Consider the following 22355-nt stretch of genomic DNA (forward strand, 5'->3'; position numbering starts at 1 on the left):
AGTCCATATCGGGCGAAAGATATATATGGGAGCTATATCTAAATCTGAACCGATTTCAATCAAATTTTGCACACTTGACTATACTACTAATTGTACTCCTAGTGCAAAATTTCAACCAAATTCGGCCAAAAATCTGGCTTCTGGGGCCATATAAGTCCATATCGTGCGAAAGATATATATGGGAGCTATATCTAAATCTGAACCGATTTCAATCAAATTTTGCACACTTGACTATACGACTAAGTGTTATGTTTGTACAAAATTTCAAGCAAATCGGTATAAAACTCTGGCTGCTGGGTCCATATTAGTGCATATCGGGCGAAAGATATATATGGGGGCTATATCTAAATCTGAACCGATTTCTTCCAAAATCAATAGGGTTCTATTCTGACCCAAATTAGGAACATGTGCCAAATTTGAAGGCGATTGGACTTAAATTGCGACCTAGACTTTGATCACAAAAATGTGTTCACAGACAGACGGACGGACATGGTTATATCGACTCAGGGACCCACCCTGAGCATTATTGCCAAAGACAACATGTGTCTATCTCGTCTCCTTCTGGGTGTTGCAAACATATGCACTAACTTATAATACCCTGTTCCACAGTGTGGCGCAGGGTATAAATATGGGAAACATTTAAATCTGAAGCAATTTTAAGGAAACTTCGCAACAGTTTATTTATGATTTATCGCTCGATATATATGTATTAGAAGTTTAGGAAATTTAGAGTCATTTTTACAACTTTTCGACTAAGCAGTGGCGATTTTACAAGGCAAATGTTGGTATTTTGACCATTTTTGGCGAAATCAGAAAAACATATATATAGGAGCTGAGGGAGCCACCGTGGTGCAATGGTTAGCATGCCCGCCTTGCATACACAAGGTCGTGGGTTCGATTCCTGCTACGACCGAACACCAAAAAGTTTTTCAGCGGTGGATTATCCCACCTCAGTAATGCTGGTGACATTTCTGAGGGTTTCAAAGCTTCTCTAAGTGGTTTCACTGGAATGTGGAACGCCGTTCGGACTCGGCTATAAAAAGGAGGTCCCTTGTCATTGAGTTTAACATGGAATCGGGCAGCACTCAGTGATAAGAGAGAAGTTCACCACTGTGGTATCACAATGGACTGAATAGTCTAAGTGAGCTTGATACATCGGGCTGCCACATAACCTAACCTAACCTAACCTATATGGGAGCTATATCTAAATCTGAACCGATGTCAAACAAATTTAGCACGCATAGCTATAATGCTAATTCTACTCCCTGTGCAAAATTTCAACTAAATCGGAGTTAAAAATTGGCCTCTGTGGTCATATGAGTGTAAATCGGGCGAAAGCTATATATGGGAGATATATCCAAATCTGAACCGATTTCAACCAACTTTGGCACGCATAGTTACAATGCTAATTCTACTCCCTATGCAAAATTTCAACTAAATCGGAGCAAAAAATTGGCCTCTTTGGGCAAATGAGTGTAAATCGGGAGAAAGCTATATATGGGACCTATAACTAAATCTGAACCGATTTGGCTGATATTTCGCAAGTTTTTCGAGGCTCATAAAATATTCGGATGTACGGAATTTGAGGAAGATCGGTTGATATGCACGCCAATTATGACCAGATCGGTGAAAAATATATATGGCAGCTATATCTAAATCTGAACCAAAATCAATAGGGATCGTCTTTGAGCCGAAACAGGACCCTATACCAAATTTTAGGACAATCGGACTAAAACTGCGAGCTGTACTTTGCACACAAAAATACGTCAACAGACAGACAGACAGACAGACAGACAGACGGACAGACAGACAGGCGGACATCGGTAAATCGACTCAGAATTTAATTCTAAGCCGATTCGTATACTAAAAGGTTGGTCTATGATTACTCCTACTTGGCGTTACATACAAATGCACAAACTTATTATACCCTGTACCACAGTAGTGGTGAAGGGTATAATGAAATGTTCACAAAATTTCCTACAGAAATGAAATTTTGACAAAGTTCCTTATAGAAATGAAATTTTGATAAACATTTCCTATAAAAACGAAATTGTTACAAAATTTCCTATAAAAATGAAATTTAGACAAAAATTCCTATAGAAACGAAATTTTAAGAAAATTTCCTATCGAAATGAAATTTTGACAAAATTTCCTATAGGAATGAAATTTTGACAAACATTTCCTTTAGAAATTAAATTTTGACAAAATTTTCTATAGAAATGAAATTTTTACAGAAATTTCCTAGCAAAATGAAATTTTGACAAAATTTCCTACAAAAATGAGATTTTAACAAAATTTCCTATAGAAACGAAATTTTAAGAAAATTTCCTATAGAAATGAAATTTTGGTAAAATATCCTATAGAAATAAAATTTTTACAGAAATTTCCAATAGAAATGAAATTTTGACAAAATTTCCTATAGAACTGAAATTTTGACATAATTTCCTATAGAAATGAAATTTTTCAAATGTCCTATGGAAATGAAATTTTGGAACAAAATTTTGACAAAATCATTTCTATAGGAAATTGTAAAAATTTCATTTCTATCGGAAATTTTTGTCAAAATTTCTTTTCTGTAGGAAATTTTGTCAAAAATTAATTTCTGTAGGAAAGTTTTCAAAATTTCATTTCTACAAGAAATATTGTCAAATTTTCATTTCTATAGGAAAATCTCCTAAAGAAATTATATTTTGAAAAAATTATTTTTATGATAAATTTTGACAAAATTTCCTATAGAAATAAAATATTAACAAAATTTCACAAACATTTCTTTAGCAATATAATTTCAACTAAATTTAAAATTTATTTCTTCGAAGATATATTTGTGATGGCAACAATCACAGTTTAACCAAATGCCGACTACACAGCCATATGCATTCCGCCATAGCTACAGCAAAAATAAGATATCGTTTTAAGAAATTCCACAGCAAAATCTTCTTTTTTAGTATTGAGGTATTTGTGGTTGTTGTCGTTACTCGAAAAAGGGAAATAGTTAAAATGCTGTCATTTAACCTTCACATGCAGCAAACAAAATGCATAGCACTGTCATTAAGATAGACTGTTTTAATTAAATAGGTAAGGAAACATCTGGATTTGAATTTAATGAAATTTGTAAGAGAAATTGTTATAGCGACTTGAAACTTGGCATCAGTAGTTGTTATTGATGTAGGTCGGATGGTATTGCAAATAGGCCATATCGGACCACTTTTACGTATGGCCCCCATATAAACCGACCCCTAGATTTGGCTTGTGGGTCCCCTTGGAGGAGCAAAATGAATTTTATTTCTATAGAAAAATTTATTAAAATGTTATTTCTATAGAAAATTTTGTCAAAATTTTATTTCTATAGAAAATTTTGTCAAAAATTTATTTCTATAGAAATTTTTTTTTAATCTTATTTCGATCCTGAAATTTGGTACGTGGTTTTAGTATATGGCCTCTAACAACCATGCGAAAATTGGTCCATATCGGTCCATAATTATATATAGACCCCATATAAACAGATCCCCAGATTTGACCTCCGGAACATCTTGGAAGAGCAAACTTCATCCGATTCGGTTGAAATTTGGTACGTGGTGTACGTATATGGTCTCTAACAACCATGCAAAAAAATGGACCATTTTTTGCATGGTCTATAGTTATATATATAGTTATATATATAGCCGATCGCCAATCACACAAAAATTGGTCCATATCGCCAAAAATATTCTACCAAAATTTTATTTCTATAGAAAATTTTGTACAAATTTTATTTCTAAAGAAAATTTTTTCAAAATTTTATTTCTACAGAAAATTTTGTCAAAATTTTATTTCTTTAGAAAATTTTGTCAAAATTTTATTTCTGTAGAAAATTTTGTCAACATTTTATTTCTATAGAAAATTTTGTCAAATTGTCAAAGGGAGCCACCGTGGTGCAATGGTTAGCATGCCCGCCTTGCATATACAAGGTCGTGGGTTCGATTCCTGCTACGACCGAACACCAAAAAGTTTTTCAGCGGTGGATTATCCCACCTCAGTAATGCTGGTGACATTTCTGAGGGTTTCAAAGCTTCTCTAAGAGATTTCACTGGAATGTGGAACGCCGTTCGAACTCGGCTATAAAAAGGAGGTCCCTTGTCATTGAGCTTAACATGGAATCGGGCAGCACTCAGTGATAAGAGAGAAGTTCACCACTGTGGTATCACAATGGACTGAATAGTCTAAGTGAGCCTGATACATCGGGCCGCCACATAACCTAACCTAACCTATTTATATAGAAAATTTTGTAAAATTTTTTTTTCTATAGAAAATTTTGTCAAAATTTTATTTCTATAGAAAATTTTGTCAAAATTTTATTTCGATTGAACATTTTGTCAAAATTTTATTTCTATAGAAAATTTTGTCAAAATTTTATTTGTATAGAAAATGTTGTCAAAATTTTATTTCTATAGAAACTTTTGTCAAAATTTTATTTCTATAGAAATTTTTGTCAAAATTTAATTTCTATAGAAAATTTTGTCAAAATTTTATTTCTATAGAAAATGTTGTCAAAATTTTATTTCTATAGAAAATTTTGTCAAAATTTTATTTCTATAGAAAATTTTGTCAAAAATTTATTTGTATAGAAAATGTTGTCAAAATTTTATTTCTATAGAAACTTTTGTCAAAATTTTATTTCTATAGAAATTTTTGTCAAATTTTAATTTCTATAGAAAATTTTGTCAAAATTTTATTTCTATAGAAATTGTTGTCAAAATTTTATTTCTATAGAAAATTTTTTCAAAATTTTATTTCGACAAAAAATTTTGTCAAAATTTTATTTCTATAGAAAATTTTGTCAAAATTTTATGTCTATATAAATGTTTGTCAACGTTTTATTTCTACAGAAAATTTTATCAAAATTTTATTTCTATAGACGATTTTGTCAAAATTTTATATCTATAGAAAATGTTGTCAAAATTTTATTGCTATAGAAAATTTTGTCAAAATTTTATTGCTATAGAAAATGTTGTCAAAATTTTATTGCTATAGAAAATTTTGTCAAAATTTTATTGCTATAGAAAATTTTGTCAACATTTTATTGGTATAGATAATTTTATTTCTATAGAAAATTTTGTCAAAATTTTATTTCGATAGAACATTTTGTCAAAATTTTATTTCTATAGAAAATTTTGTCAAAATTTTATTTCTTTAGACGATTTTGTCAAAATTTTATTTCTATAGAAAATTTTGTAAAAAATTTCATTTCTATAGAAAATTTTGTCAAGATTTTATTTCTGTAAGAAATTTTGTCAAAATTTTATTGGTATAGAAAATTTTATTTCTATAGACGATTTTGTCAAAATTTTATTTCTATAGAAAATTTTGTAAAAAAATTCGTTTTTATAGAAATTTTTGTCAAGATTTTATTTCTGTAGAAAATTTTGTCAAAATTTTATTTCGATAGAACATTTGGTCAAAATTTTATTTCTATAGAAAATTTTGTCAAAATTTTATTGCTATAGAAAATTTTGTCAAAATTTTATTGCTATAGAAAATTTTGTCAAAATTTTCTTTCTATAGAAAATTTTGGTAAAATTTTATTTCTGTAGAAAATTTTGGTAAAATTTAAATTCTATAGAAAATTTTCTCAAAATTTTATTTCCATAGAAAATTTTTTCAATTTTGTATTTCTATAGAAACGGCAAGTGTTACCGCAATCCAGGTAATTCGATTATGGATGACAGTCTTTAGTAGAAGTTTCTACGCAATCCATGGTGGAGGGTACAAAAGATTCGGCCTGGGTGAACTTACGGCCGTATATATTGTTTATTATTAAAAAATGTATTTAATGTGTGTTTGTGATTTTCTAAAAAAAATATATGAAATTTAGAATTAAAAATATTTTTAAACTAATCGAAAAAGTAAGAAATTAATATCGAGAAACATATGCTTACAATTTTATACCCTGCGCCACACTGTTGAACAGGGTATTATAAGTTAGTGCATATGCTTGTAACACCCAGAACGAGACGAGATAGACACATGGTGTCTTTGGCAATAATGCTCAGGGTGGGTCCTTGAGTCGATATAACCATGTCCGTCTGTCCGTCCGTCCGTCTGTCTGTGAACACATTTTTGTGATCAAAGTCTAGGTCGAAATTTAAGTCCAATCGCCTTCAAATTTGGCACATGTTCCTAATTTGGGTCAGAATAGAACACTATTGGTTTTGGAAAAAATCGGTTCAGATTTAGATATAGCTCCCATATATATCTTGCGCCAGATATGCACTAATATGGACCCAGCAGCCAGAGTTTTATTCCGATTTGCTTGAAATTTTGTACAAGCATAACACTTAGTCGTATAGTCAAGTGTGCAAAATTTGATTGAAATCGGTTCAGATTTAGATATAGCTCTCATATATATCTTTCGCCCGATATGGACTTATATGGCTCCAGAAGCCAAAGTTTTGGTTCAATTTGGTTGAAATTTTGCACTAGGAGTACAATTAGTAGTATAGTCAAGTGTGCAAAATTTGATTGAAATCGGTTCAGATTTCGATATAGCTCCCATATATACCTTTCGCCCGATATGGACTAATATGGTACTAAAAGCCAGAGTTTTGGCCCCATTTGATTGAAATTTTGCACAGGGAGTAGATTTAGCATTGTAGCTATGCGTGCCAAATTTGGTTGAAATCGATTCAGATTTAGATATAGCTTCCATATATATCATTCGCCCGATATGCACTTATATGGACCCAGAAGCCAGAGTTTTACGCCGATTAGCTTGAAATTTTGCACAAGGAGTACAATTGGTAGAATAGTCATGTGTGCCAAATTGGATTAAAATCGGTTCAGATTTAGCTTCTATGTATATTTTTCGCCCGATATGGTCTTATATGGCCCCAGAAGCCAGAGTTTTGGCCCAATTTGGTTGAAATTTTGCACTAGGAGTACAATTAGTAATATAGTCATGTGTGCCAAATTTGATTGAAATCGGTTTAGATTTAGATATAGCTCCCATATATATATATGTTTTTCTGATTTCGACAAAAATGGTCAAAATACCAACATTTTCCTTGTTAAATCGCCACTGCTTAGTCGAAAAGTTGTAAAAATGACTCTAATTTTCCTAAACTTCTAATACATATATATCGAGCGATAAATCATATATAAACTTTTCCGAAGTTTCCTTACAATTGTTTCAGATTTAAATGTTTCCCATAATTTTGTACTAAAATTGTGTTCCACCCTAGTGCATTAGCCAACTTAAATTTTGAGTCTATAGATTTTGTGGAAATCTATCAAATTCTGTCCAAATCGAGTGATATTTAAATGGGACAAACCTTTATATATAGCACCCAACACATTTGACGGATGTGATATGGTATCGAAAATTTAGAGCTACAAAGTGGTGCAGGGTATAATATAGTCGGCCCCGCCCTTCGTTACTTGTTTTAATAATTTTTTTTTATTAAAAAATCAATAAAAATATATTGTTTTCATTAAAATTTCTAAATACGTTTTTTTTTTTGAATTTTAAGAAAAAAAGTAATTAAAAACTTAAAAAAGTCGTTACTTTGCTATAAATTCAAATATATCATAATAATATATAATTAACGTCTAATTTAATTCATTAAAGATCTGTAATTCTAACCCATACTCCCTTTTAAAATTCAAAAGCTGAAAAAACTTCTTTAGACACTTATTGATATATGATATATTTCCACAAGCAATAAAGAGCACAAGCCGTCACCTAAGTTTCACCAAAAAAGTAGTTTCAGTATTTTCATTGATATCTGTCACCTAACATTTGACAATTGTCAAGGAAAAAGTTTATTTTTGCGACAATTGTCGAAATGTATGGCATTTGAAAAAAACTTTTTTTGTGGTAAAAGTTAAACTTGCTAACATCACAAAAAAAGTTTTCAGTGGGACATCCATCGCAACGGCATATCAGAGATCATAGCTTATAAAAGAGAGTGAAGTAGTCTATGTGTCAATGCCATTTTAGTTAAATCTTTTTTTTTTTTTGTTATTAACAGTTGAACATTTTAAAGTAATGGTGATTCTTGGAAAGCTCAATTAAAGAGTTAATTAAAAAATAATATTTACACTTAACCTATGACATCTATGTCATCTGGCAAGAGCAGCAGATTGTTTTCTTACAAATCACTGGAAACGATGTACTAGTACTGAGAGAAATATTTGTTGTCTAAGAATTTTAAATAAATGCAAAAAGTTGACCCATTATAATTAGGTCAATTTTTGTTGCATACTTCTAGGGATCACAAAAAATGCTAGAGAAATTAAGTCAAGATTTGCATATTTTTAGAAGCCATAGAAAATGTTAAATTTCAGGAAAATGTGATAAAAAATTGCAACATAAGCGACTAGAACGATAAGCCGGCAATCCCACGGCGGCGGGTTCTGTGTACCGGATTTACCCGATGGACCCCATCCATTGGCCAGCGGCTGCCACATCAGTGTACGTGTCCGTCTTTTTGTGATGGAGAAGGTGCATCCCGGGGAGCCTTCTCCGTTTGCTCCCGGACCATGGTATTGTTCAGTCTGCTGAAACCTGATCCACCACCGTTCGGTTTCGGTCAGGTGTAACCGGTGCTTGGAGTGGGTGCATTACCGGAACTGCTCCGGCTTAACATCGCTGCGGAAGTATAGTCATACTGACTACGTGACAGGTTGCTGTGCCAGCGATAGCAGCAGTGGGTCGTCTGACTATGCGACCCCCCCGACATCTCCCGTACAACAATATTCTCCGCCGCAGCATCTTACACCCAATATTGTTGTTCCAGTTCCGGATAGTGCATCGTTTTTGAAATTTAATTGCAACGGTCACCGAGGTAAGATTAGCGAATCGTGGACTTTATGAATTGGAAAAGGATAAGGGTCGCGGCGATCCAGGAGACTAAGTTGAATTCCACCTGCAGTCTACGCCATTGTGATGGATACAATGTGCTTCGAAAGGATCGCACAAGAAATGGAGGTGGTGGCCTGGCTTTCATAATACACCGTTCCGTGCAGTATAGACCTATCCCGCTTGTGCAAGACACTAGTGACCCGTATATGGAATGTATTGGGGCAGCAGTCAAGTCTGGGGCTGCCGAGATAGAGCTATACAATGTGTATATACCGCCGGTTGGTAGCTGTGCTCCAGTTTATAGCCCAAACATTGAGTGGCTGTTGTGCGGGCATAACCGATTGGTTCTAGGCGACTTTAATGCCCACCATGAACTTTAGCATTCACTCCTAAGTAATGACCAGACATAGCTTTGGCAGAGCACACATTTTGCACGGTGAACGAAGAGGCCCCCACGAGAATTATGGGTGACTGTAGCAGTTCGCCAGATTTATCTTTAGCGTCGCCTGGTCTGATAAATGACGTTTCCTGGCAACCCGTGATTTCATTGGGATCGGACCACCTCCCCATAATTCTCACCATTAACCGACCCTCCGATTTCATAACCTCTGAACGCCGGACGTATATCAATCAAAAGAAAGCCAACTGGGAAGTCTTCAGAGAATACACCGATCGCCGCTTCAGAGAGCTCCCGTCCCCACTCATGTTCATGTTGCCCAGAGGGCGTTCCGGGACATCATCAACGCAGCAGCCTAGAATCAGAGAACTAAATCTAGAGATTAATAAGATAGTCGACGAGCACAAGCGGAACACTTGGTTAGAGCACCTGAAGCAATGTAACTTAGGCACAGGAACTGGTAAATTGTGGTCAACAGTGAGAGCCCTCTCGAACCCCGCTACAAGGGATGATGGGATTTCAGGCACCTTTGGCGACGTGACTGTGACTGATCTGAAGTGATCCCGAGAGTGATAGAGCGAAAAAGAGAGCCACTCGTCGGATACGTGGTCTCCGAGCCGACGACACTCCACAATTCACCGCAGCCGAAGTTACCAATGTCATCAACGGAATTTCAATGCTAATGCTGAAGCATCTGGGAATACTGGGAGTTGAGTACCTGACCAGACTCCTCAATTTGTCCTAGGAATCACTCATTATACCCGATGTCTGGAAGATGGGAAGAGTGATTCCACTACTGAAGCCAGGCAAAGATTCGAATAAAGGAGAATCGTACAGACCGATATCCCTTCTCTCGCCAGTAGCCAAGACACTTGAGGCACTACTCCTCCCCAGCTTTGTGGAGAATTTTCCAGCTGCCCACCATCAACATGGATTCCGTAAGGTACACAGTACGACGACAGCCTTGCATGCCATTTCGACACATATCAATAGGGGACTTAATCAGTCAAAGCCGTGTAATAGGACGGACCTCTTGGCGCTTGACCTATCGAAAGCGTTCGATACGGTCAACCATGCCACATTATTCGAGGACATCGAGAATACGTCCCTACCGGCAGGAACGAAGCGTTGGGTTCTGAATTATTATATATTTTGTGTGGACGCCAGTCGTACGTGGAATTCATTCAAAACCCCGTAGAGTTAAACAGGGAGTGCGTGGGGGGGGGGGTTATCTCCGGCACTGTTTAACTTCTACCTGTCCTCGATTCCACCCCCTCCTGATGGCGTCGAGATTGTGTCTTATGCGGACGATTGCACAATCGTGGCACCTGGGCACATTGTTGATGACATTTACGGTCGATTGCGGTCGAATGTCTACCTCGCTGATCTTACCAGTTATTTCACTGCAAGAAATTTGAGGATATCACCCACCAAATCCTCAGCCACACTATTCACTACATGGACGGCGGAAGTACGCAGGCAGTTGAATGTCAGAGTCGATGGCGAAACAATTCCGACAACAAATTACCCCAAGATTCTCAGGGTCACATTCGACAGCCTATATAAGTCGTCCGCCCATGCCACTGCAAACTGTGATAAGCTCCGCGGTAGAAACAAGGAATGTAAGGGTTGATCTTCACCTTCTAGAGATCCCGAGATCCAGCGTTACAAAAGAGAGCCTCTAGATCAGGCAGCATACCAGACAGGTCTCAACAGGATTCGTGAGGATAATGTAGCTGAAGCGTTGAGAAGCTACATGGTTAATCCTGTTCTCGGAGTCCGACCGCAGCCCATAGCACCGGAGGAGAGAGACCTCCCACGAAATTAATTGATCCAATTAATTTTTAATTAAAATGTCTTTGATCACAGAAATGATCAATCAATCAATGACATTTTTAATTGAATATTTTTTCAAACTCAATTAAGACTTTAATTGGAAAAATGTTCGTGAATTTTTTTTTTCTGTGTACAATTTCTAACTCTAAGACATATCTTTTTCTATTATATTTAAATTACAATTAATCTAAATAAATTATTTGTTTTCCCAAACTTACATCAATCCAATGTTCACCGGGAAATACAGCTATTAATTCTGTATTAGCCTCAAGAGTACGAAAATATTCCTCATCATCAATTTCTGTGCCATCCGAGTCCAAGTGTATGGTGGCCAATTGATCGGTTTTTTCAAATTTCTCAGCCACTTTAGCACGGATTTCCTCCAATGAGGCGGCGACAACAGCCTTTTTTATGTTGCGCGTTATATCCTTGACCTTGAAAGGGATGAATAAAAAACACACATAATTAATAGAAATAAATAGAAGGCAAGAGAAAAATAAATAGAAATTTTAACTAATTTTTTTTTTTTAGAAAAGCAACAACAAAAATCTTTTGAGGGTACATAAATAGATGCATATAAAATTCAGGCCTTCCCTTGCGACACACACACACTCCACCCAAAAAGGGTCAACTAACTGTAAGAGGACTTAGTTGCAGACTAAATCTCAAGCACATTTAAAGGACTCTTCATGTTACGTTAATAATCATTTTGAGTTCTCATTCTTGGATGTGAAGTACCCACCACTTCGTGTGCATAAAACAGATTTTTTTTGTAGAAATATTTTTGCCTTCTGTGGCTACAAGAAAAAACTATAGATACATAGAGGACAATATTCCCTAGAATTTCTAAAGAGGCATGTCTATGAAATAATAATAATAATGGTAAAAATGTTTACCATATATTTACAGAAATAAAACTTATACCAAAATTTATATAGCGAAAAAATCTTAACACAATTTCCTATGGCAAAGAAATTTTGACAAAATTTTATATAAAATATGAAATTTTTATAATAATTACCTAAAAAAAGATATTATGTAAAATACCCTTTAGCACAAATTTGATAACAAAATTTCCTATAGCAACGAAATGATGAACACTAACTTCCTAAATCCAAGAAAATTTGTAAACATTTGCATAAAAATAAATTTAAGACATAATTTACTATAGATAAAAAATTGCAAAATGTTCTATAAAAAAGAAATTTTTACAAAATTTCCTATAAAAAAGAAATTTTGTTGAAATTTTTTTCAAAATGTTCTATAGAAAAGAAATATTGACAAAATTCCCTATAGAAAAAAATTACGACAAAATTTCCTATCGCAAAGACAGTTTGAAAAAATTTCCTACAGCAAAGAAATTGTGATAAAATTTCCTATAGCTCAAAAATTTCCTATAGCTAATAAATTTTGAAAGAAAAAAATTAGTAAAAAAATTCCTTAAGCAAAAAATTTTGACAAAATCTCCAATAGAAAAAAAATTACCAAAATTTCATATAGAAAAGGAATTTTGACAAAATTTCCTATAGAAAAGAGATTTTGACAAAATTTTCTACAACAAAGAAATGCTGATAGCAAAGATATATTGACAAAATTTCCTATCGCAAAAAAATTATAACAAAATTTCCAATCGCAAACACTTTTTGACAAAATTTCCCCTCAGCAACGAAATTTTGATAAAATTTTCTATATAAATAGAAGGGAGCCACCGTGGTACAATGGTTAGCATGCCCGCCTTGCATACACAAGGTCGTGTGTTCGATTCCTGCTTCGACCGAACACCAAAAAGTTTTTCAGCGGTGGATTATCCCACCTCAGTAATGCTGGTGACATTTCTGAGGGTTTCAAAGCTTCTCTAAGTGGTTTCACTGCAAGGTGGAACGCCGTTCGTACCCGGCTATAAAAAGCAGGTCCCTTGTCATTGAGCTTAACATGGAATCGGGCAGCACTCAGTGAAAAGAGAGAAGTTCACCAATGTGGTATCACAATGGACTGAATAGTCTAAGTGAGCCTGATACATCGGGCTGCCACCTAACCTAACCCAACCTATATATATAGAAATTTTAACACATTTTCCTATAGCAAAAATATTTGGACAAAATTTCATATAGCAAAAAAAATTGCCAATATTTACTATAGAAAAGAAATTTTGATACAATTTCCTTTTACAAAAAAAAAGTTGACAAAATTTTCTATACCAAAGACATTTTGACAAAATTTTCTATAGCACAGAAATTTTGACAAAATTTTCTATAGCACAGAAATTTTGACAAAATTTCCTATAGAAAAAACACGTTCATAAAATTTCGTATAGCAAAAATTTTTGGCAAAATTTCCTATACCACAAAAAATTTTGACAAAATTTCCTATAGCAACGAAATTTTGATAAAACTTCCTTTAGCAACAACTTTTGGCAAAATTTTTTATAGCAAAGAAATTTTGAAACAATTTCCTTTTGCAAAAAAATGTTGACAAAAATTCCTATAGCAAAAAAATGCTTACAAAATTTTCTATAGCAATGAAATTTTGACAAAATTTCCTACAGCAAAACTATTTTATCTATATTTTATCAAAAAATTTCGTATAGCAAAAAAATTTTGACAAAATTTCCTATACCGAAAAAAAATTCCTATAGAAAAGAAATTTTGGCACAATATTCTATAGCAAAGAAATTTTGACAAAATGTTCTATAGCAGAGAAATGTTGATAAAATTTGGTATAGCAAAAATATTTTAACAAATTTTCATATAGCAAAAAAATTTTGGCGGAATTTTCTATACCACAAAAATGTTGACAACAATTCCTATACCAACACAAAATTAACAAAATTTCTTATAGCAGCGAAATTTTGACAAAATTTCTTATAGCAAAAAAATTTGGACAAAATTTCGTATAGCATAAAGATTTTAGCAAAATTTCCTATACTTTGACAAAATTTGCTATACCAAAAAAAAAAAATTTTGACAAAATTTCCTACAGCAAAGAAATTTTGACAAAATTTCCTATCACAAAGAAATTTTAACAAAATTTCCTATCGCAAAGAACTTTTGACAAAATTTCCTATAGCAAAAATATTTGGCAAAATTTCGTAGAGCAAAAAATTTTGGCAAACTTTTCTATACCACACAAATTTTGACAAAATTTCCTATAGCAACTAAATGTTGACAAAATTTCATATAGCAACAAATTTGATAGAACTTCCTGTAGCAACAAATTTTGGCAAAATTTTTAATAGCAAAGAAATTTTGACAAAATTTCCTATAGCAAAAACATTTTCACAAAATTTCGTATAGCAACAATTTTTTTAACAAAATTTCCTATCACAAAAAAATTTTAACAAAATGTCCTATCGCGAAGAAATTTTGACAAAATTTTCTATAGCACAAAAATTTTGACAATATTTCCTATAGCAAAAACATTTTGACAAAATTTCCTATCACAAAAAAATTTAACAAAATTTCCCATCACGAAGAAATGTTAACAAAATTTTGTATAGCACAGAAATTTTGACAATATTTCCTATAGCAAACACATTTCGACAAAATTCCGTACAGCAAAAAATTTTGGCAAAATTTCCCATACCATAAAAATTTTGACAAATTTTCCTTTAGCAACAAAATGTTGACAAAATTTTCAATTGCAACTAAAATTTTATAAAACTTCCTTTAGCAACAAATTTTGGCAAAATTTTTTATAGCAAAGAAATTTTAACACAATTTCCTTTTGCAAAAAAATTTTTACAAAATTTCCTATAGCAACAAATGTTGACAAAATTTCGCATAGCAAAAAATTTAGACAAAATTTCCTATAGCACAAATATTTTGACAAAATTTCCTATACTTGACAAATTCCTTAAAGCAACGAAATTTTGACAAAATTTCCTATACCACAAAAATTTTGACAAAATTTTCTATACCAAAAAAATTTTTTTTTTTCAAAATTTCCTATAGCAACGAAATTTTGACAAAATTTAATAAAAAATCCTTTAGCAAAAAATTTTGACAAAAATCCTATACGAAAGAAATTTCGACAAAATTTTCTATAGCACAGAAATTTTGACTAAATTTCCTATAGCAAAAACATTTTGACAAAATTTCGTACAGCAAAAACATTTTGACAGATTTTCATATAGCAAAAAAATTTTGGCAAAATTTCCTATACCACAAAAATGTTGACAACATTTCCTATACCAAAAAAAATGAACAAAATTTTTTTTGCAACGAAATTTTGATCAAATTTCCTATAGCAAAAATATTTTGACAAAATTTCGTATAGCAAAAAATTTTGGCAAAATTTCCTATACCACAGACATTTTGACAAAATTTCCTATAGCAACAAAATGTTGACAAAATTTCCTATAGCAACTAAAATTTGATAAAACTTCCTGTAGCAACAAATTTTGGCAAAATTTTTAATAGCCAAGAAATTTTGACAAAATTTCCTATAGCAAAAACATTTTCACAAAATTTCGTATAGCAAAAATTTTTTGACAAAATTTCCTATAGCAAAGAAATTTTGACAAAATTTCCTATCACAAAGAAATTTTAACAAAAATTCCTATCGCGAAGAAACTTTGACAAAATTTTCTATAGCACAGAAATTTTTGAAATATTTCCTATAGCAAAAATATTTTGACAAAATTTCGTATAGCAACAAGATTTTGACAAAATTTTCTATACCACAAAAATTTTGACAAAATTTGGTATACCAAAACAAAAATTTTGACAAAATTTCCTATAGCAAAAAAATTTTTGATAAAATTTCGTATCACAATGAATAGCAAAAAAAATTTGGCGAAATTTTCTATACCACAAAAATGTTGACAACAATTCCTATACCAACACAAAATTAACAAAATTTCTTATAGCAGCGAAATTTTGACAAAATTTCTTATAGCAAAAAAATTTGGACAAAATTTCGTATAACATAAAGATTTTAGCAAAATTTCCTATACTTTGACAAAATTTGCTATACCAAAAAAAAAAATTTGACAAAATTTCCTACAGCAAAGAAATTTTGACAAAATTTCCTATCACAAAGAAATTTTAACAAAATTTCCTATCGCAAAGAAATTTTTGACAAAATTTCCTATAGCAAAAATATTTGGCAAAATTTCGTAGAGCAAAAAATTTTGGCAAACTTTTCTATACCACACAAATTTTGACAAAATTTCCTATAGCAACTAAATGTTGACAAAATTTCATATAGAAACAAATTTGATAGAACTTCCTGTAACAACAAATTTTGGCAAAATTTTTAATAGCAAAGAAATTTTGACAAAATTTCCTATAGCAAAAACATTTTCACAAAATTTCGTATAGCAACAATTTTTTAACAAAATTTCCTATCACAAAAAAATTTTAACAAAATGTCCTATCGCGAAGAAATTTTGACAAAATTTTCTATAGCAAAAACATTTTGACAAAATTTCCTATCACAAAAAAATTTAACAAAATTTCCCATCGCGAAGAAATGTTAACAAAATTTTGTATAGCACAGAAATTTTCGACAAAATTCCGTACAGCAAAAAATTTTGGCAAAATTTCCCATACCATAAAAATTTTGACAAAATTTCCTTTAGCAACAAAATGTTGACAAAATTTTCAATTGCAACTAAAATTTTATAAAACTTCCTTTAGCAACAAATTTTGGCAAAATTTTTTATAGCAAAGAAATTTTAACACAATTTCCTTTTGCAAAAAAATTTTTACAAAATTTCCTATAGCAACAAATGTTGACAAAATTTCGCATAGCAAAAAATTTAGACAAAATTTCCTATAGCATAAATATTTTGACAAAATTTCCTATACCGAAGAAAATCTTGACAAATTTCTTAAAGCAACGAAATTTTGACAAAATTTCCTATACCACAAAAATTTTGACAAAATTTTCTATACCAAAAATTTTTTTTTTTTTACAAAATTTCCTATAGCAACGAAATTTTGACAAAATTTAATAAAAAATCCTTTAGCAAAAAATTTAATAAAAAATCCTTTAGCAAAAAATTTTGACAAAAATCCTATACGAAAGAAATTTCGACAAAATTTTCTATAGCACAGAAAATTTTGACTAAATTTCCTATAGCAAAAACATTTTGACAAAATTTCGTATAGCAAAAACATTTTGACAGATTTTCATATAGCAAAAAAATTTTGGCACAATTTCCTATACCACAAAAATGTTGACAACATTTCCTATACCAAAAAAAAATTAACAAAATTTTTTTTGGAACGAAATTTTGACAAAATTTCCTATAGCAAAAATATTTTGACAAAATTTCGTATAGCAAAAAATTTTGGCAAAATTTCCTATACCACAGACATTTTGACAAAATTTCCTATAGCAACAAAATGTTGACAAAATTTCCTATAGCAACTAAAATTTGATAAAACTTCCTGTAGCAACAAATTTTGACAAAATTTTTAATAGCCAAGAAATTTTGACAAAATTTCCTATAGCAAAAACATTTTCAGAAAATTTCGTATAGCAAAAATTTTTTGACAAAATTTCCTATAGCAAAGAAATTTTGACAAAATTTCCTATAGCAACTAAAATTTGATAAAACTTCCTGTAGCAACAAATTTTGGCAAAATTTCTAATAGCCAAGAAATTTTGACAAAATTTCCTATAGCAAAACATTTTCACAAAATTTCGTATAGCAAAAAGATTTTGACAAAATTTTCTATACCACAAAAATTTTGACAAAATTTGGTATACCAAAACAAAAATTTTGACAAAATTTCCTATAGCAAAAAAATTTTTGATAAAATTTCCTATCACAATGAAATTTTAACAAAATTTCCTATCGCAAAGAAATTTTGCAAAAATTTTCTATAGCACAGAAATTTTGACAAAATGTCCTATAGCAAAAACATTTTGACAAAATTTCGTATAGCAAAAAATTTTTGCAAAAATTTCTTTACCGGAAAAATTTTGTGGTATTGGAAATGTCTGTGGTATAGGAAATTTTGCCAAAATTTTTTGCTATACGAAATTTTGACAAAATTTCCTATAGCAAAAATATTTTGACAAAATTTCGTATAGCAAAAAATTTTGGCAAAATTTCCTATACCACAGACATTTTGACAAAATTTCCTATAGCAACAAAATGTTGACAAAATTTCCTATAGCAATTAAAATTTGATAAAACTACCTATAGCAACAAATTTTGGCAACATTTTTAATAGCCAAGAAATTTTGACAAAATTTCCTATAGCAAAAACATTTTCACAAAATTTCGTATAGCAAAAATTTTTTGACAAAATTTCCTATAGCAAAGAAATTTTGACAAAATTTTCTATCACAAAGAAATTTTAACAAAAATTCCTATCGCGAAGAAATTTTGACAAAATTTTCTATAGCACATAAATTTTTGAAATATTTCCTATAGCAAAAATATTTTGACTAAATTTCATGTAGAAAAAAGATTTTGACAAAATTTTCTATACCACAAAGATTTTGACAAAATTTGGTATACCAAAACAAAAATTTTGACAAAATTTCCTATAGCAAAAAAATTTTTGACAAAATTTCCTATCACAAAGAAATTTTAACAAAATGTCCTATCGCAAAGAAATTTTGCAAAAATTTTCTATAGCACAGAAATTTTGACAAAATGTCCTATAGCAAAAACATTTTGACAAAATTTCGTATAGCAAAAAATTTTTGCAAAAATTTCTTTACCACAAAAATTTGACAAAACTTCCTTTAGCAACAAATTTTGACAACATTTTTTACAGTAAAGAAATGTTGACAGAATCGGGAGGTTCAAGTGTAGTTCACGTTGGGTTGAGTGAATTACCCGAATTTTTTCTGATAATTGGTTGATTGCTGCAAGTAGAGGATGCTGATGAGGAATGTGGTAATTCCGAAACAGCTGTACATCCAACCATCTTGCAGTCTATAGGGCTTTGCCCAAATAAATTTGACAAGCATACTTTTCCTCTGTTGGTTAAGCTACACTTGTAGTTTAGTCAATGCATGGCTTTAAGCTGGGATCAAAGAACAAAAAAACAACAATAACGATTGAAGAGAAGCCAACAATAACAAACAAAAAGAATTTCCTTTTGCAAAAAAAAAAAAATGACGAAATTTCTAATAGCAAACATATGTTGACAAAATTTCCTATAGCAACCTAATTTTGACAAAATTTCCTATAGCAAAAATATTTTGACAAAATTTCATATAGCAAAAATATTTTGACAAAATTTCATATAGCAAAAAAATTTTGACAAAATTTGCTATACCCAACAAAAACTTTTTGACAAAATTTCCTATAACAAAGAAATTTTGACAAAATTTCCTGTAGCAAAAATATTTTAACAAAATTTCCTATCGCACAGAAATTTTGACAAAATTTCCTATAGCAAAAATATTTTGACAAAATTTCGTATAAAAATAATTTTAACAAAATTTCTTATACCAACAAAAATATTGACAAAATTTCTTAAAGCAACGAAATTTTGACAAAATTTTCTATAGCAACGAAATTTTGATAAAACTTCCTTTAGTAACAAATTTTGGGAAAATTTCTTATAGCAAAGAAATTTTGACACAATTTCCTTTTGCAAATTTCCTATAGCAAAAAACTTTCGATAAAAATTCCTATAACAAGGCAATTTTGACAAAATTTCCCATGACAAAAAATTTTGGCAAAATTTCCTATACCACAACAATTGTGCCAAAATTCTTTTATACCAAAAAAAAAATTTCTTATAGCAAAGAAATGTTGACAAAATTTTCTATAGCAACGAAATTTTGATAATTCTTCCTTAATCAAGAAATTTTACCAAAATTTCTTATAGCAAAGAAATTTTGACACAATTTCCTTTTGCAGAAAAATGTTCACAAAATTTCATATAGCAAAAAAATTTTGGACAAAATTTCCTATAGCAACGAAATTTTGACAAAATTTTCTATAGCAACTAAAATTTGATAAAACTTCCTTTAGCAAAGAAATTTTGACACAATTTCCTATAGCAAATATATGTTGACAAAATTTCTTAAAGCAACGAAATGTTGACAAAATTTCCTATAGCAACGAAGTTTTGATAAAAACACCTTTAGCAACAAATTTTGGCAAAATTTTTTATAGCAAAGAAATTTTGACACAATTTCCTTTAGGAAAAAATTTTTGATTAAATCTCCCATAGAAAAGAAATTTCGATAAACTTTCCTATAACAAAGAAATTTTGACAAAATTTCCTATAGCAAAAAAAAAATGGAAAAAAAATTCTTATTAACAAAAAAATATGAAAAAATTTCCTATAGCAACAAAATGTTGGCAAATTTCAAAACTTCCTATAGCAAAGAAATGTTTAAAAAAAATTATCTAATATACTTGCAATTAATTGTCTCGGTGTAACAGCTAGTATATCGTCTCCCTCTTTTCGTAGATTGTCATTTCGAATTTTATGTCTTTTTCATTTTGCTTTTGGTTTTTTTTCTTGACGAAATTTAAGGTTAATCACAAGGCACACAATTTGTGAAACAAGAGCTTAATTTTTATTTGCTAGGCTCTGTGTTAAAGGACAATGTAGCAATTGTTTGTTTATTGTTCTTGTCCTTTTAAATGTTCATTGTAATTGAAATAAACATCTCTGTTAATTTTGTCCTTTGTTACTTGGGGGTGGATTTGGGCAAAAGGATGGATGCTGCTTGAATTATGGCCACGAAACATGGCCTAGAAGTTCAAGGAATTTTTGTATGTAAGCAAAGCAGATGGTACAATAAAATCAACTTTGGTCTAGCGTAGCATTTATTGATTGATATTGAATTCATTTAGCTAACATTTCACACAGGGCTAAGAGGTACCCCCTCTTTCCAAAATTGAAATTCTCACAAATGTTAGCAGCAGTTGTGAAGGTTTAAAGATTTGTATATCATCTGTGGGTATGTGGAGCAATATGTTGCACATTCGCTATTGTGGCTTATGAAAAGAAAGAATCACTTAAAAAAACATTATCCTCTTTCGTGCTCTCATTCACAGACCACAGTCCTACATTTAATTAAAATAACCACTGTCCTCTTTTTGTTGTTGTTGTTTTTTTTTTTCTTCTTTTTTTTTTTGGTTATTTTATCTATCCCAGTGACCTTTTCTATTATTAATGAATATTACCAAGCATGCCACGTTCCCTTTAACTTCGCCATGAGTGGTCCAAGACCAAGAAAGGACATATGTGTTTAGATACCAAGCAGTCAAGAATTCACATTCTTTATTCAAAGATAATCTCCAATATTACATATTAAAGTTTATTTAGTTTATTAACAAGGAACAAATTTAATTCAAAGAGGATAAACAGAGAGTTCTATAAAAAAAAACTAATTCAGCCCGGCTAATTTTAGCCTGATTGAATACCGTTTTGTATAGGAAAACTTTACTTCAGCATGGCTGGATACAAATTTCTAAGGAAAACTTTAATTCAACCTGGCTGAATAGAGTTTTCTAAAGGAAAACTTTAATTCGGCCTGGCTGAATAGAGTTTTTTTAAGAAAAACTTTAATTCAGCCTGGCTGAATAGAGTTTCCTATAGGAAATCTTTAATTCAGCCATGCTGAATAGAGTTTTCTAAAGGAAAACTGTAATTCAGCCTGGCTGAATAGAGTTTTCTAAAGGAAAACTTTAATTCAGCCAGGCTGAATAAGGTTTTCTTTAAGAAAAATTTAATTCAGACCGGTTGAATAAGGTTTTCTATAAGAAAAATTTAATTCAGACCGGTTGAATACGGTTTTCTATAAGAAAAATTTAATTCAGTACGGCTGAATAAGGTTTTCTATAAGAAAGCTTTAATTCCGCCTGGCTGAATAAGGTTTTCTATAGAAAAATTTTAATTCAGCCTGGCTGAATAAGGTTTTCTATAGGAAAACTTTAATTCCGCCTGGCTGAATAAGGTTTTCTATACGACAGTTTTAATTCAGCCTGGCTGAATAAGGTTATCTGTAGGAAAAATTTAATTCAGTCTGGTTGAATAAGGTTTTCTATAGGAAAAGTTTAATTCAGGCCGGCTGAATAAGGTTTTCTATAGGAAAACTTTAATTCAGCCATGCTGAATAGAGTTTTCTAAAGGAAAATTTTACTTCTGCCTGGCTAAATAGAGTTTTCTATAGAAAACTTTAATTCAGCCAGGCTGAATAAGGCTTTCTTTAAGAAAAATTTAATTCAGTCCGGTTGAATAAACTTTTCTTTACGAAAAATTTAATTCAGACCGGTTGGATACGGTTTTCTATAAGAAAAATTTAATTCAATCCGAATGAATACGGTTTTCTATAAGAAAAATCTAATTC

At 31.1% G+C, this 22355-nt stretch overlaps 1 protein-coding gene across 1 annotated transcript in view; it reads right to left on the reverse strand.

The window, feature by feature from the left end:
• Positions 1 to 22355, reverse strand: part of LOC142240243 (DNA fragmentation factor subunit alpha-like) — a 187906-nt gene that overhangs the window by 19032 nt on the left and 146519 nt on the right. The window contains exon 2 of the mRNA XM_075311935.1: positions 11291 to 11506. Within this exon, the coding sequence (XP_075168050.1) occupies positions 11291 to 11506 (216 nt within the window). The remainder of the gene's footprint in view (positions 1 to 11290; positions 11507 to 22355) is intronic.

The sequence above is a fragment of the Haematobia irritans genome, chromosome 5, assembly GCF_050003625.1.
Source record: "Haematobia irritans isolate KBUSLIRL chromosome 5, ASM5000362v1, whole genome shotgun sequence".
Taxonomy (NCBI): Eukaryota; Metazoa; Arthropoda; class Insecta; order Diptera; family Muscidae; genus Haematobia; species Haematobia irritans.